The 16,580-nt window shown below is 48.6% G+C and overlaps 2 protein-coding genes across 2 annotated transcripts; one reads left to right on the forward strand and one right to left on the reverse strand.

Annotated features, from left to right (window-relative positions):
* Nucleotides 1-11,917: 11,917 nt before the first annotated feature.
* Nucleotides 11,918-13,119, reverse strand: EID2 (EP300 interacting inhibitor of differentiation 2). Its single transcript, XM_044257290.1, has one exon. The coding sequence runs from the start codon at nt 13,031-13,033 to the stop codon at nt 12,464-12,466; it is 570 nt and encodes a 189-aa protein (XP_044113225.1). The 5' UTR covers nt 13,034-13,119; the 3' UTR covers nt 11,918-12,463.
* Nucleotides 13,120-13,123: 4 nt separating this feature from the next.
* Nucleotides 13,124-14,518, forward strand: LOC122912025 (ferritin light chain-like). Its single transcript, XM_044257289.1, has one exon. The coding sequence runs from the start codon at nt 13,437-13,439 to the stop codon at nt 14,232-14,234; it is 798 nt and encodes a 265-aa protein (XP_044113224.1). The 5' UTR covers nt 13,124-13,436; the 3' UTR covers nt 14,235-14,518.
* The last annotated feature ends 2,062 nt before the right edge of the window (nt 14,519-16,580 follow it).

Consider the following 16,580-nt stretch of genomic DNA (forward strand, 5'->3'; position numbering starts at 1 on the left):
GCCCCTCAAAAATATCTTTTTGTCGAGATGGTTTGGGAATCAGATTCCAGACAGTGTTCACATGGTATATTAGCTGTTTTTTTTTTTTTTTTTAAATTACAAACAGGATTTCTGGAATCCCTACTATGTGCCAGGCACTTAGTAAGTCTGTTTTCCAGCAGCCATCCGGGGGTGGGGGCTTGGGAGGCAGATGAGAGGTCTGTTTTTCACACTTGCCAAGAAGCATAATGGTTATGCATGCAGCTTCTGGGGTTACAGAGACTTAGATTCAAACCCTGGATCCACCAGCTACACAAAGCTGAAGCAGGTGATGTTAGGCGTTGTGAATTAAAGGCCAGTCAAATCCCTTCTTCAGTGACAGCTGCTGTTATTGGAATAAGTAATGACTGTTCTTATTGCAATAGAGAACCTGGTTCAGTTTGGCTTAAGAAAAAAAAATTGGCTCATAAGAATAAACGTCTAGAGGCTAATTAGCTTCAGGCATGGCTTGATCCAGGCACCAAAACATTGGCCTTGGGAATCTGACTCTTCTTTACTCCATGTTCTGCTTTTTTCCTGGGCTAACTTTAATCTCAGACAGGCTCCCCCTCATGGTGGCATGAATCCTGAAGAAAGTTCCCATTGACCTGGATTAGGTCACATTTTCCTTCCAGAATCAATCACTGAGACCCAAGGGAACATAGTGCTCTCATGTGGCCATTCCTGGACAAGGGGATGGAGTTGGTCCCCCCAAACCACATGAAGAAGAGGGATAAGGAGGGAGAAAGTTGGGTGGACCAGAACAACAATTACAAATCTGGAGGACGGATAATAGTTAAGTCAGTGTTGTCTGGCTTCAAATCCCAGCTCTGCTGTTTACTGGCTGTGTGACATAAGGCAAATGCCTGCACCTCTCTCTGCCTGTTTCCTCCTCTGTAACCCAGAAACTATGACAGCCTTCACCTCCTTGGATTTCTTTTTTTTTCAACAAATATTTGCTGAGTACTTATTTTGTGCTGGATATTGTTCTAGGTCCTGGGGACGATGGGACAGTGAACAAAACAGTAAGAACTCTTGCCCTAGGGGGACTGATATTCTAGTGTTGGTACAGCCAGGCAAAGCAAACAGAAGATTAAAATAAGTAGTGAGAAGAGAACAAAGCAGGAAAGGAGTGGGGGAGTGCTGGGAATTTTTTGCAATTCTGAATTGAGTGGTGGGGAAGACCTTATTTGGAAGATGGTATTTAAACTGAGGGGCCCCTGGGGGTCACAGGGAGTTGAAGGTCTGCCTTTGGCTCAGGCCATGATATGGGGGTCCTGTGATGGAGACCCAGGTGGGCTCCCTACTCAGCGGGGAGCCTGTTTATTCCTCTCCCTCTGCCCCTTCCCCATGTCAAGCTCTCTCGCTTTATCTCTCCCAACCCCCACAAAGAAAACCACTTTTTTTTTTTTTTTAATCTCTAAACACTTGAAAGAAGTAAGGGATTGAACCATGTGCATATGTGAATATCTGGGGGAAAGTATTCCAGGCAGAGGGAGCAGCAAGTGCAAAGGGTCTATGGTAGGAATGTGTCTGGTGTGTTTGAGAAATGGCAAGGAGTCTCAAGTGGGGAGCATTAGTATGGTGCCTGACACCTAGTAAACCCTAATATAATGCTATTTTTAAAAATACAGTTGTTATTTCTTTTTTTTTAAGATTTTATTTATTTGACAGACAGAGATCACAAGTAGGCAGAGAGGCCAGCAGAGAGAGAGAGGAGGAAGCAGGCTCCCTGCCAAGCAGAGAGCCCGATGCGGAGCTCCATCCCAGGACTCTGGGCTCATGACCCGAGCCGAAGGCAGAGGCCTTAACCCACTGAGCCACCCAGGCACCCCTACAGTTGTTATTTTAAATAACTATTTACTGTATTTTAGAAAAATTTCTCTCTTTCTCTATTTCAGGAGCCTCAGCAGGATGCCGGGAAGGGCTGAAATGTTGCCAAGTCAGGTCCTTTCCTGATGGTGGCTGGGGCTGGGGTGGGTTGGGGAGGGGAACAGGGAAATACATACAGTCTGCCTCCCTGTGTTTGGTCTGATGGTGTCTAATGTTGGCCCACAGTTTCCTGAAGACTGTGGCAGTCACCTGTTCCTGGGTCCCAGCATCAGCAAGGGTCTGGACTGGGGGTGAGAGGAAGGGAGGGCAGCTTTGAAAAGAAGCCTTGGCCTGTTCCTCCCCAGGTTTGCTCCTGGTCATCTAGCCTCAGGTCCTAGAATTCCTGTGTTGGGAGGGGGTCTCAGTGACCTGGGGCAAGGGCCGTGTGTGGATTCGTGGGACATCGATGGGCCCCCTACTCTGCACCTGGTGCTATGGGGTCACCGGGCAGTAGCCAAGAGGTCACTGCAAAGTGTGGGAGTCAGACCTTTGCTGTGACCTCCAATAAGGGACCCTCCCTCTGGGAGCCTCAATATTCTCCTCTGTAAAATGGGGATCCTAACACTACTTAATCATGGAATTCTCAAGGCCTGGCACAGAACAAGTAGGTTTCATTTGGAGTGGTGTTCTCTGCAAGTTAACAGCAAACCAGACCACCAGTGGCTCACACAACAGGACCAATTAATAGTTTTTCCCATGAACTGGTAGGAGGGGGCTGGGTTCACACACATTTCACTGTTGTGCCTCTACCCATCATGTCTGTATTCCTGGTGGAGAAAGGTTGAATAAGGAAGGAAATGCCAGCTGGGGCATGGTTTTTTTTTTTCTAGGGAGGCAAACCTTTCCTGGAAGCCCCACCCAGTCTTGGCTGTGATGCCAGGATGGCGCGCTCCCCTGTGCCCCTCAATCTCTCTGCCGCCCCTCCCAGCTCACCTCCCTCCCCTCCAGCTTGCCTGTTGCCCCACTACCTTCTCCTGATCTCTTCACTGATAATGCTCACAATTTTCTGTAGCCTGGCCTCATCCCCAAAGCCATCACCTTTCTGGGCACAGAGGGGAAACATCAGGGACTTGTAGCCGCCCCCCCCATCCTAGTACCACCCTCTATGTCGGAATCCCCTTCTTCAGGGGTGCCTGGGTGGCTCAGTGGGTTAAGTGTATACCTTTGCGGCTCAGTTCATGATCCCAGAGTCTTGGGATCAAGTCCCGTGCCGGGTTCTCTGCTCAGTGGGGGAGCATGCTTCTCCCTCTCCCTGAGCTCCCACTCTCCTTGCTTGTACTCTCGTACAAGCTTGTGGGGAGAGGATGAGAGCTCCTGGTTTGAGTCAGCCCCATGTTCGGCTCCAGTGGAAGAAGGGGGGACAGACGCAGTGCAGGCCCCTAACAGGGTCTGCCACAGCACAGAGGCTGAGATGCGGTGGTCATTGGAGAGACGGCAGACATGCTGCCCGCACTTCCAAAGTGAAGCTCTGGGCCTTCGAGGAGTCTGGACTCTTTCTAGTCCTGACCGTGATTAGCCCGTGCAGCTGGGGGTGGGGCAGACCTGGAGGACCCTAAAACTTACTAGCTAAGAGCACAGACCCCGGAGCCAAATACCTACCTGAATTCGAATCCCAGTTTTGCCACATCCTAGCTCTGGCACCTCTGGCAACTTCACTTCCCTGTGCCTCAGTCGCTCCATCGGTAAAATGGGGGATGTAGTAGCACTGACCACCTAGGGCTGTTGAAAAAAGTCCGCAAGTTAAGTATGTGAAAATCCCCGAAGAGTGCTTCCTGGCACAGGGACTCTGTGCACGTTAACTCTCTCAGGGCATACCTGCTTGCAAGTGTGGAAGTCCTGCCTCGAGAATCCAGGGCAGTCAGTCAGTCTGCAGAGCCCCGCGCTGCCCACCGCACTGTATGGCTCAGATAAGAGCATGAGAGGAAGGGAGCATTCAGGACTGGTGCCTCAGTAAATTCAGAACATTCTCCCGCCGCCCGCAACCCCGCACCCAGACACGAAGTGGCAACCATGAGAGACCCTCTCCCAGCCCTTGTCACAAATTTATGCATTTCCCCACCTTCATTTATCCCCACCTGCCTCTTCCTGCACCAGGGATGAGAGAGCAGCTCTTCTGAGCTGGTAAAAGCCCCTGGTCTTGGGGTACAGTACAAAGAGTTTCCCTTCCCCCCTCCACCTTTGATTTATTTACCCAGCAGCTTTTGGTGACATCTGCACTCTGAGCTTGGTGTCTCCTGCTGGAAAGTGAAGATGAGGATTTGGCCATCCAGGGTGTGGCAGAGACCGCTAGATGTCCCTCAGTATCTGTCCTCCCGGACTTCCTGAGAGTCCCCAGCTGAAGACTACATTTCCCAGACTTCTCTGCCACCAGGCATGGCCACATGACTAAGCTTGGGCAGTAGGATGTGAGAAAATGGAGGTGTGCAGTTTTTGGTTGTGCTCTTAAGGGAAAGGGTGCCAGCCATGCTGTTGCCTGGAATGTGGACTCTGACGGTGCACCGTCCTGAAGAGCCAGGGAAGGTGTCCATGGGAGCGGAGGAAGGAGACAGCAATAATAGGGAACAGTTACAGGAGGGAAGAATAAGCTTCCTTACTGTTTTATTTTGGGTTTTGTTTTTTTTAAAGATTTTATTTATTCATTTGACAGAGATCACAAGTAGGCAGAGAGGCAGGCAGAGAGAGAGGAAGGGAAGCAGGCTCCCTGCTGAGCAGAGAGCCCGATGCAGGGCTCGATCCCAGGACCCTGGGATCATGACTTGAGCCGAAGGCAAAGGCTTTAACCCACTGAGCCACCCAGGTCCCCCTGTTTTATTTTGGTTTTTTAAAGATCTCATTTATCTGGGGGCACCTGGGTGGAGAGGCAGAAGCAGGCTCCACACTGAGCAGGGAGCCCCACCGGGGCTGGATCTCAGGACCCTGGGATCACGACCTGAGCCAAGGGCAGATGCCTAACGACTGAGACACCCAGGTGCCCCCAATATTTACTTTTTATGGCAGGCAGAATCTTAAGATGACCCCTAGTGATGCATACTGGGGTCATTTCATATAACCCCACCTTCCCTTGAGTGTGGGTGGGACACGTGTATAGGACGGGCTATCACTCCCAGGACATGTCACAATAAATGACAAAAAGGATTTTGCCCCGTGAATTAGTCAAACCGAAGACTACCCTGAATGATGGGCCTGACATCAGGTGCATAGGTGCTATCTACACCAGTTCCAGCTCTCTGCACACCAGCTGGGTGTCCTACAGGTCAGTCCAGTGCTGACACTCTCCTGGAGTTGGCGTTAGATCCCACAAGGGAAGGACGCAGTCCCATGAGGCTGCCCACACTTTGGACCCCACTCCAAGTCCCAGGTTGTCGTCGGCACGTCTGGCCAACTGGCTATCAATTCAGGGGTTCCCACAGCTCCTTCCAAGTTGGATAATTCACCAGAATGAGTCTGGAGCAGCCAACTGGGAGAGAGACAGGGCACAGTATGCTGGAAGGGGCATGGAGCTCCCTGCGGCTCAATGTGTTCACCCACTTGTGGAATCTCTCCAAACTCTTGTCTATGGAGGTTTCCTTATGCAGACATGACTGATGACATCAGTGGCTGTGGGTGATTCACTCAGCCTCCAGCCGCTGTCCCTTCCCCAGAGCCTGGGGTGGGGCTGAAAGGTCTGAGCTTCTAATCAAGGCTTGGTCTTTCTGGCAGCTAGTCCTCATCCTGGAGCTATCTATGGGGCCACCTTGAGAGTCACCTCCTTCGAACAAAAGACGCTTATCCACAAAAGACACGGATCACTCTTATCATTCAGGGAATCCTAGGTGAATTTCAGGAGCTCTGTGCCAGGAACAAGGGGCAAAGACCACATACCTAGTTACACCATAAAGGCTATGTCTGCTTTGAGGTGAAAGGATTCTCAGCTGGGTGCTTGTTCCCGGGGGTGCGGTGTGGCCCATCCATTTCTGGAGAAAGGGCCGTATTTTTCCCTTTCCTTGCAGAAAACAATAGGTATGGGTAGGTCTTGGTGACAGGAGGAAACGGAAACCACTTAGTCATTTTCATTAGCGGGCTGAGAATGACCTACTTTCCTTCTCTGTGTCTTCCACTCAGTCCCTGAAGAAAACAGAGCTTTATCCACGACCCTAATTACATCCAGTTCGGAGTTGGCAGTCCCAGTGCCATTTTTAACTGGACACCCTTCCCACGCTTGGATGATCTGTGGGGGAGCATTTCTCCAAACCAAAAGTCCCAGACTCTGGGACTCTGCTAGGCAATCATATATGCGGATTTTCATACAAGAAAACTTAACTTGGTCATGTTACAACATGCATTTACATATTCTAAGGAACCCGTGTTGGTCCAGGAACTCTAGATTCTTGTGTACCCTCCTCTGAAATTCCAAAAGCATATGCATTTAACCCCTGTAAGATTTCATCACCAATAAAGATTGCAGAAGGAACAGAGTGGGAGTATCTTCAAGGAGAAACAGAGCATTGAGTAATAAGCCCGGGGTCTCACAGAAAACTGTCAAAATCAGATTGTGAACCCCAGGAGTCTGACACCCCAAGTGATGCTGTTAATATCCACCCTCCGCAAAGCCCTGGTCCCGCTCCCCTGCTGAGAGGCTATCCCCACTTTCAGGTTAATGCCCTTCAGTGGGAAGAACACAGGATCTTAGACGGACCTGGAGCCTTCTAAGCCTCTGTGTTCTTTTCTGGACAAATAAAGGGACAAGAGGTCTTCGGAGGGCTTTACAACTGTGGACGTCAGAGTTATCACGCTGCTGCTTCCTGTCTGGGCAACAACCTGCTATTTCTGTCTCAGGCCAGATCCTGGAAGAACTGAGAATAAGCAGCCTCCGGGGTAACCTGATAAGCAGAAACTCCAGGCCTTGACCCTGAGATACACACCACACCAGAGAAACAGCAGGGAGCCTGCTTCCCCCGCTCTCTCTGCCTGCCTCTCTGGCTACTTGTGAATCTCTCTTTCTCTCTCTGTCAAATAAATAAATAAATAAATAAATACATCTTAAAAAACATCCTTGTAAATAAGGATCATTTGAAGAATGGAAACATCACAAATTATCAGTATTCTATTAAAAATAACCCTAGGATCACTAAAGAGTCTGAAAAGGGCTTTGACAAAATTCAATCATCATTCTTTGTAAAACACAGGTCCCCAGAGGGACAAATGTGTACGTGAGGTATTTCCACAAAATGGGGAACAAGACAAGGATGTCTGTCTTTCACATAATTTTACACTTGACAGAAGGAACTGGAATTTATAAGGAGAAATAAGTTTTAGGTATAAAAAGGTAAAGAGGCAATATTTTCGCTATTTAATAGGACTTGTTTTCCAACCTCAGAGAACCACATGAAATACTTCTATAAACAATTAAGAGAATTCAGTGTGGTAACAGGAAGTAAGTATGTAGAAATGAATTCCTTTTTTTTTTTTAAACCAATTTTTTTTTTTAACGATTTTATTTATTTATTTGACAGAGAGCGATCACAAGTAGGCAGAGAGGCAGGCAGAGAGAGAGGAAGAAGCAGGCTCCCTGCTGAGCAGAGAGCCCGATGCGGGACTCGATCCCAGGACCCTGAGATCATGACCTGAGCCGAAGGCAGCTGCTTAACCCACTGAGCCACCCAAGCACCCTAAACCAATTATTTTCAAACACACAGGCAAACTTTGAGAAAATGTAACAGAAATAATCCTCACTTACATAGGAAAAACAAAAAAAGGTAAATGTATGTAGGAATACATAACTAGATTTGTGAAAGGCCTGCTTTAGGAACATTCATTTGAGGATAAACATTAATATTCCTTTGAAGGACACAAAGGAAAACTTTTTTAATAATATGGGAAAATAGGGGTACCTGGCTGGCTCAGTTGGTGGAGTGTGGGACTCTTGGTCTCGGGGTTGTAAGTTCAAGCCCCATGCTGGGTGTAGAGATTACTTAAAAAAAATAAAATAAAATAAATTTTTTTTTTTTTTAAAGGGAAAATAGACCATTGGGATGGAAAGACTCAGTTTGTTTGTTTGTTTGTTTAAAGATTTTATTTATTTATTTGACAGAGAGAGATCACAAGTAGGCAGAGAGGCAGGCAGAGAGAGAGAGAGAGGAGGAAGCAGGCTCCCTGCTGAGCAGAGAGCCCGATGTGGGGCTCGATCCCAGGACCCTAAGATCACGACATGAGCCGAAGGCTGCGGCTTAACCCACTGAGCCACCCAGGTGCCCCTGTTTGTTTGTTTTTTTAATAAGATTTTATTTATTGGTTTGACAGAGAGACACGGTGAGAGAGGGAACACAAGCAGAGGGAGTGGGAGAGGGAGAAGTAGGCTTTCTGCTGAGCAGGGAGCCCGATGGGGGTTCGATCCCAGGACCCTGGGATCATGACCTGAGCTGAAGGCACATGCCTTAACTCACTGAGCCACCCAGGCACCCCAAGTCTCAGTATCTTAACAATAGCCGTTACTCCTAAATTAACTGCTGTGGAATTCTAATAAAAAAGCTTTGCTTGAGGAGCACCTGGGTGGCTCAGTCAGTCAAGTGTCGGGACTTTTGGTTTCGGCTCTGGTCATGATCTCCCGGTTGTGGAATCCAGTCTCCAGCCAGGCTCCGTGCTGGGTATGGAGACTGCTTGAGATTCTTTCTCTTCCTCTCTCTCTGCCTGACCCCCACACACTCTCTCTCTCTCTTAAAAAAAAAAAAAAAAAAAAAGTTTTGTTTTGTTTTTAAAATATTTTATTTATTTAACACAGAGAGAGAGAGAGAGAGAGAGAGAGCAAGAGAGCACAAGTAGGAGGAACAGCAGGCAGAGCAGGCAGAGGGAAAAGCAGGCTCTCTGCTGAGCAGGGAGCCGGATGTGGAACTCAATCCCAGGACCCCAGGATCATGACCTGAGCTGAAGGCAAACGCCTAACAACTGAGCCACCCAAGTACCTCTCAAAAGAAAAAAAAAAAGAAAAGTTTTGCCTGAAACAACGTAAGCTGACTCTGAGGCTGACTAGTAAGAGAAACAAAACAGCCAAAGATACTCTGAAAAATAAGTGTGACGAGGGTTAGCACTACCAGATTTAAAATAGATGTAGTCAGAAAATGAAAAGCACAGTTTAGTATACCTAGAAGCATCTTTAAACAAAGTTAGTGGGGAAAAGCTGGACTGGTTATTAACTGGTGTTAGAACAATACCAGTTTCTTTCTAAGAAAGAAATTTTGTATCCTTACCTCCTACAGGATAGATTCCAAGTGGCTCAAAGACTCAAATATACTCAACTACACACACCTCCTCCAAGAAAACCTTGAGATTCAAAATCTTTCCCGTTTAAAAGAAAACAGCAAACAAAAGCAAAAGCAAAAAAAAAAAACTACAAAAAACAAAAACAAAAACAAACAAAAAAATCCCAACTCCATACCAAAAGGCTTTCAGGATAACCAAATGCAAATGACTAACTGGGAAAACACACCTGTAACTCACATTACAAGCTATTCTATCATATCACTGTTACACAAATAGCCCTGGAATCAACACGGAAAGGGCAAAATTCTTCAGGACAGAAATGGATAGAACCTATGAACAGTTCATAGAAAAGGGAATACGCAGAACTCTCAGAAAAGATTTTTCAATCCTAAGAGAGAAGCAAATTAAAACTCATCCTGTCCAGGCGTGCCTGGGTGGCTCAGGTCATTATCTCAGGGTCCTGCGATCAAGCCCGGCATAGGGCTCTCTGCTCGGCAGGGAGCCTGCTTCCCCCCTTCTCTCTGCCTGCTGCTCTCCCTACTTGTGATCTCTCTCTCTGTGAAATAAGTAGATAAAAATCTTAAAAAAAAAAAAAAAATTTTTTTTTTAAAAGAAAAAACTCATACTGTTGGGGCGCATGGGTGGCTCACTGGGTTAAGCCTCTGACTCCTGGTTTCGGCTCAGGTCATGATCTCAGAGTCCTGGGATTGAGCCCCTGGGAGTCTGCTTGAGATTCTCTCTCTCTTCCTCTCCCTCTATCCTCCCTCCTCCTGCTAGTGTGCACATGCTCGCTCTCTCTCTCTCAAAACAACAACATACTACCTTTCAAGTATATAGATTGGAAAAATCCAGACCATTGGTGGCTTACTATGTCGGCGAGACTGGAAGGAAAGGTCCTTCGGTTGCTGGCAGAAGTGGAATGTGGTACAACATGTACGGAAGGCAACTTTGCAGGATCTGTAACATTTCAAATGAGTACCTTTGGGGCGCCTGGGTGGCTCAGTGGGTTAAGCTGCTGCCTTCGGCTCGGGTCATGATCTTGGGGTCCTGGGATCGAGTCCTGCGTCGGGCTCTCTGCTCAGCGGGGAGCCTGCTTCCTCCTCTCTCTCTCTGCCTCTCTGCCTACTTGTGATCTCTCTCTGTCAAATTAATAAATAAAATCTTAAAAAAAATGAGTACCTTTGGCCCAGAATTCTGAATTCTGTAAATTCACACTATGAGTATTATATATAACAAAGAATCTAAGAAGCTGCTGATTATAAGCTGCTCCATCATTTTATAAAAGTTAAGAGAGGGGCGCCTGGGTGGCTCAGTGGGTTAAGCCTCTGCCTTCGACTCAGGTTGTGATCTCAGGGTCCTGGGATTGAACTCTGCATCAGGCTCTCTGCTCCGCGGGGAGTCTGCTTCTCTCTCTCTGTTTGTCTGCCTCTCTGCCTACTTGTGATCTCTATGTCGAATAGATAAAATCTAAAAAAAAGTATAAGAAAAGAAAGTTAAGGGAAAAATGCTGTATTATATCGTCAAGGGGCGCCTGGGTGGCTCACTTGATTAAATGTGTGACTTCAGCTCAAGTCACGATCTCAGTGTCCTGGGATCAATCAAGTCCCCAGTTGGGCTCCCTGCTCAGCGAGGAGTCAGCTTCTCCCTCTGCCCCTCTAGCCCCTGCTTGTGCTCTCTCTCAAATGAATAAATAAAATCGTTTTTTAAAAAAGATTTATTTATCTGACAGAGACATATCACAAGCAGGCAGAGAGGCAGCCAGAGAGAGAGGAGGAAACAGGCTCCCCTTGGAGCAGAGAGCCCAATGTGGTGCTTGATCCCAGGACCCTAGGATCATGACCTGAGCTGAAGGCAGAGGCTTTAACCTACTGAGCCACCCAGGCGCCCCCAATAAATAAAATCTTTAAAAAGAAATCTAGGGGACGCCTGGGTGGCGCAGTTGGTTGGACGACTGCCTTCGGCTCAGGGCGTGATCCTGGAGTCCCGGGATCGAGTCCCACATCAGGCTCCCAGCTCCATGGGGAGTCTGCTTTGCTCTCTGACCTTCTCCTCGCTCGTGCTCTCTCTCACTGTCTCTCTCTCTCAAATAAATAAATAAAATCTTTAAAAAAAAAAAAAAAAAAAAAAAAGATGGGGAACCACCCAAAGGCCCATCAGTAGGTTCCTGGATAAGTAAATTACAGCATAACCAGCCACAGAATGAAACAAAATGCAGCTCTAAAAAAGAATGAGGAAGGGACGCCTGGGTGGCGCAGTTGGTTGGACGACTGCCTCCGGCTCAGGGCGTGATCCTGGAGTCCCGGGATCGAGTCCCACATCAGGCTCCCAGCTCCATGGGAAGTCTGCTTCGCTCTCTGACCTTCTCCTCGCTCATGCTCTCTCTCACTGTCTATCTCTCAAATAAATAAATAAAATCTTTAAAAAAAAAAAAAAAAAAGAATGAGGAAACCTAGTGGTTTGGAAGGATGGTCAAGATACATTCTTACTAGAAAAGTAACTTATAAATCAGTAAATACGCCAACTTTTGTGAAGAAATGAAAAACAACACCTCCCCCCCCCAAATACCCAAATTCGCATTTGCTTGTGTATACATAAGGACACTGCAAAGGCAGAAGAGGCACCTACAGATGTGGGTTGTGGTACTGGATGGAGGGGACAGGGAGGGAAGGCTTTTCAGCATATATTTTACTTTTGGGGATGTGTGAATACATTTGTCAAAAAAACAAAACCAAACCAAACCCCACCTTAAGTAAAAATTAAAAATGAAAGAAAAAAATCCAGAAACTTCAGAAACTCTCGAACACGTAATTTATCACGTAATATATACAACAGTTACATTGTTCGCCACTTGAAATGCCTCAGAAAACACAAAATCACCTTAGACTAAAACCTGACGCGAGGAGAGCGCAAATTCTGACAATTTCAAGTTCTCTTCCGGGGGCTTCCAGTCTGTCTACAGGGTAACTCAGCTGTGACTCCTTCTTGCTACCATGAGTATCTGACCATTTCTCTCCTCATCACCGGCTCTATTATGGCCAATATTTCACACCGAGTCTCAATTGCATGAAACCTCTCCTTCATGTTGGGGAAGCAGTTTTTCAAAGACATTTCCACCACGCAGAGAGCAGGGTCAAGAATGTTATCAGTCGCAAACCCAACGTCACAGAAGTCACGAGGCTTTGAATCTTTTCTCTCTCCTTCCTGATGCTTTTTCCTGATAAACCTCCCTTTCCCCCCGACGAGGCATGGGCCTTATCTCCTATACAAGGACTTCTTACAACGCAGCGACACGGCCGGCGCCAAGTCTCACTCCCCTGCACGCAGGTCCGTCGCCAGACTATTCCCTACTGATAAACTTATCACAACCGAGTTCTTCTATCAGAGGATTGATAACCTCAGACGCGGTGAGAGCTATAGTAAACGTCAAAATGTCAAAATCCATCCTCTGGGGATTCCGCTGATACTCGGCATCGAACGCGGCTTCCCGGGCTCTGCAGGCTTCCACAAACCTCCTGCGGCGTTCTTCCAGCTCCTGGATCCTGCCCGGGGCGATCGGGTAGTGTTCCAGATAGTGGCGGAGGAACTGCTGGTAATTAATTCCTAAAACACTAAGCGGGTGACGCAGGCGGAGGTACGGCAGCGCAGCGAGGCCCGGACCGTTCGCGGGCCGGGACCGGAGTCTGGCCTGCGCGCCCTCTTCCTCCGCCGGCCCTGCCAGCTCGCGGGCTTCCCCGGCAGCCGCCGCCGCCGCCGCCGCCGCCACCGCCACCGGACCTTCTCCGGGCTCCGTAGGCCGCGCCGGGGCCGGCTCCCGCCTCCCGCCGCCTACCTCCGCCTGCCGGACGTCGCGGTGGCCATTCGCCGCGTCCGTCTGCCGGATACTGCTATCGGCGGGCAGTTCGGACATCTTGGACCGCGGGGGCAGCTCAGCCGCTCCCAGAAATATTGCGGTAAAGGTACAGCGCGACTACGGGCGTGCAGCTGAGTGCGCATGCGCCAGCGCCGTGCGCGCCAGGAAACGCAGGGCGCGATCCCGTGTGCGCGAGCGCAGGGCCTACGGCTCAACCCAGGCGCACTGCGCACGCGTCGTGGCCGGGCACCCGCTCTCCGCCAGGCGCCGCCTAGCGGTCGGATGTGCCATCACAGCTGAAACTGCCGTGGGGGTGGAGGGTGTAACCGAACGTCCGGGGGCGGAGCCATGTATTCCATTTGGACCAGTTTAACGTTTACAAGGAAAGTCCTACAAGACTGCTTCTTGTTGGCTTTCCCAAGATCCCATCCAAGATGCTTCACTCAAAGCTTCTTCTCCCATGATTATAATGCCCCACCAACAGTGCGTCCGGCGGGCCCCTGGATCTGTCCAGTGTTTCAACAGAATTTGTGAACAGACCCAGGGCCACCCTTTATTCCAGACTCCGGTAGCCCTCCAGCCGCTGGTGCAGCCTCAACCCTCTGTACAGCCTCAACCCTCGGAACCATCTCCTCAGCTACCCTCTGCCTCTGGGGCGAACCCACACCGGTTTTTGAGCTTAGCTCCCTGTTGCCAACCAACCATGAGCTGTCAGGTTCGCCAGAATTACTCCACCGAGGTGGAGGCCTCCGTCAACTGCCTAGTCAACATGCACCTGCGGGCCTCCAACACCTACCTCTCCCTGGGCTTCTACTTCGACTGCAGCGATGTGGCTCTGGAGGGCTTGGGCCACTTCTTCCAAGAGTTGGCCCAGAAGAAGCTCGAAGGCGCCCAGAAGCTCTTGATGTTGCAAGAACAGCGCAGCGGCAGCTCCCTCTTCCAGGACGTGCAGAAGCCGTCCCACGACAAGTGGGGGAAAGCCCTGGACGCCATGGAAACCGCTATGGTCCTGGAGAAGAACCTGAACGAGGCCCTTTTGGATCTGCACGCCCTGGCTTCCTCCCGTGCGGACGCCCATCTCTGTAACTTCCTGGAGAGCCACTTCCTGGGCGAGGAGGTGAAAATCATCAAGAAGATGGGCGACCACCTGACAAACCTCCGCAGGGTGTCCTGCACCCAGGTCGGGCTGGGCGAGTATCTCTTCGAAAGGCTCACCCTCAAGCGTGACGGTCAGCCTCTGGAGCCCAGCGACCTTTGAGGGGCCCCTCTGACGTCCCTTTAGTCCTGGGGCTTCTGTCTGGGTTTGTCGGAGCAGCCAGCAGCCGGGCAGCTTTTTAACCACCTGGGAGAGGTCCTCCCCCAAGCTGTGGACCAAATGGAAACAATAAAGCTTTTTGCAGGGGAGAAAGAAAAAAAAAGCCGCCTGTATTGTATACCAAAATAGTCTAGATTTGTGGGGTTTTTGGCGGGAGGAGGGAGAGGGTGTTCTTTATTACTTTCCGTTTATTCGTTTGTTTATCTTCCCCACAACAATCCTCTGAACTACTAAAGCTTTCTAATCATACTCCCTCTTGTCTTTAACATTTCTTTGGCCACTCTTGGCCATTTTTTTTTCTAAATCATATCTGTGCAGTATAACATAGAAAAGTATAGGAAATATACGGTGGGTTGATTGATCAGAAAGCCAACATCCACGTAACCACCACTGGAAATTGATTTCTTTCTTTCAATTTTTTTTAAAGATTTCATTTATTTAGTCAACAGACAGAGATCACAGGTAGGCAGAGAGGCAGGCAGAGAGGGAGGGGGAAGCAGGCTGCCCGCTGAGCAGAGAGCCAGATGGGGTGCTCTTATCCCAGGACCCTGAGACCATGACCTGAGCCAAAGGCAGAGGCTTAACCCACTGAGCCACCCAGATGCCCCTGGAAATCGATTTCTAACATTCCTGCTTCACTGTCCTGTCCTTCCTATCCAGAGGTAACTACTATCTGGGTATTTACAGTGATTGCTTCCTTGTTTTGCTTTTTGTTTTACTACCCAGGGGTGCATTCCTGTATTTTAGTTTCGCTTATTATTTTTTTAAAATTTTATATACTCTTGTGTCTGGTTTCTTTCACACAACATTGTCTTTATGAGATTCCACCAGGTTTTTCATTGTTTCATTGGTTATAAATAGTTCATTTTCTTTAAAATTTTTTTAAGATTTTATTTATTTATTTGACAGAGATCACAAGTAGGCAGAGAGGCAGGCAGAGGGAGAGGAGGAAGCAGGCTCCCTGCTGAGCAAAGAGCCTGATGTGGGGCTCGATCCCAGGACCCTGAGACCATGACCCTAGCTGAAGGCAGAGGCTTAACCCATTGAGCCACCCAGGCTCCCCTTTATAGCAGTTTTTTTCTTAAAGATTTTATTGATTTGTCAGATAGAGACGGCACAAGCAGGTGGGGAGGGGCAGAGGGAGAGTGAGAAGCAGGATCCCCACTGAGCAAGGAGCCCCATGTGGGGCTCAACTCACAACCCTGAGATCATGACCTGAGCCAAAATCAAGAGTTGGACGCTTGACCGACTGAGCCACCCAGGCACCTCACTGTGTCCTAAATTTAAAAGGCTCTTTAAAAGTAAACTATCATTGGGCGCCTGGGTGGCTCAGTGGGTTAAGCTGCTGCCTTCGGCTCAGGTCATGATCTCAGTGTCCTGGGATCGAGTCCCGCATCGGGCTCTCTGCTCAGCAGGGAGCCTGCTTCCTCCTCTCTCTCTCTCTGCCTGCCTCTCTGCCTACTTGTGATCTCTCTCTGTCAAATAAATAAATAAAATCTTTAGAAAAAAAAAAACCCAAACTATCATTAAAACTTAATGTTGGTAACAATTATAATAGATATAGAGCTGGCCTAAAACTTCATAGTTCATCCAAGAAGTCCCCAAGAGGTCTTAGTCTCTATGAAAAGGTGACCCTGGGATTGCTAGGAACAGTGGTTCTCAAAGTGTGGTCCCCAGACCAACAGCATCAGTACACTTGGGAACTTCTTAAGATGTCTGTTTATGGATCCCAGCACATACCTACTGAATTAAAGTCTGGAGGTGGAACCCAGCTGTGTTTTACAAGCCCTCTGGGTGGTTCTCATGCACACTAAAGTTTAAGAACCACTGGCTATAAAAGATCTTTCATCGGGACACCTGGGTGGCTCAGTGGGTTAAGTATCTGCCTTTGGCTCATTCAGGTTGTGATCCTGGAGTCCTGGGATCGAGCCCCACATCGGGCTCCCTGCTTCTCCTTCACCCTCTTCCACTCCTCCAGCTTGTGCTCACACACTCTGTCAAAGAAATAAACAATCTTTTTAAAAAAAATATTTTATTTATTTATTTGGCAGAGAGAGATCCCAAGTAGGCAGAGGCAAGCAGAGAGAGAGTGAGGAAGCAGGATCCCCACAGAGCAGAGAGTGCGATGCGGGGCTCGCTGAGGATCATGACCCGAGCTGAAGGCAGAGGCTTTAACCCACTGAGCCACCCAGGCACCCCAAATAAACAAAATCTTAAAAAAAAAAATCCTGGGGTGCCTGGGTGGCTCAGTGGGTTAAGCCTTTGCCTTCAGCTCAGGTCATGATCTCA

The sequence above is a fragment of the Neovison vison genome, chromosome 7, assembly GCF_020171115.1.
Source record: "Neovison vison isolate M4711 chromosome 7, ASM_NN_V1, whole genome shotgun sequence".
In the NCBI taxonomy this organism is placed as follows: domain Eukaryota; kingdom Metazoa; phylum Chordata; class Mammalia; order Carnivora; family Mustelidae; genus Neogale; species Neogale vison.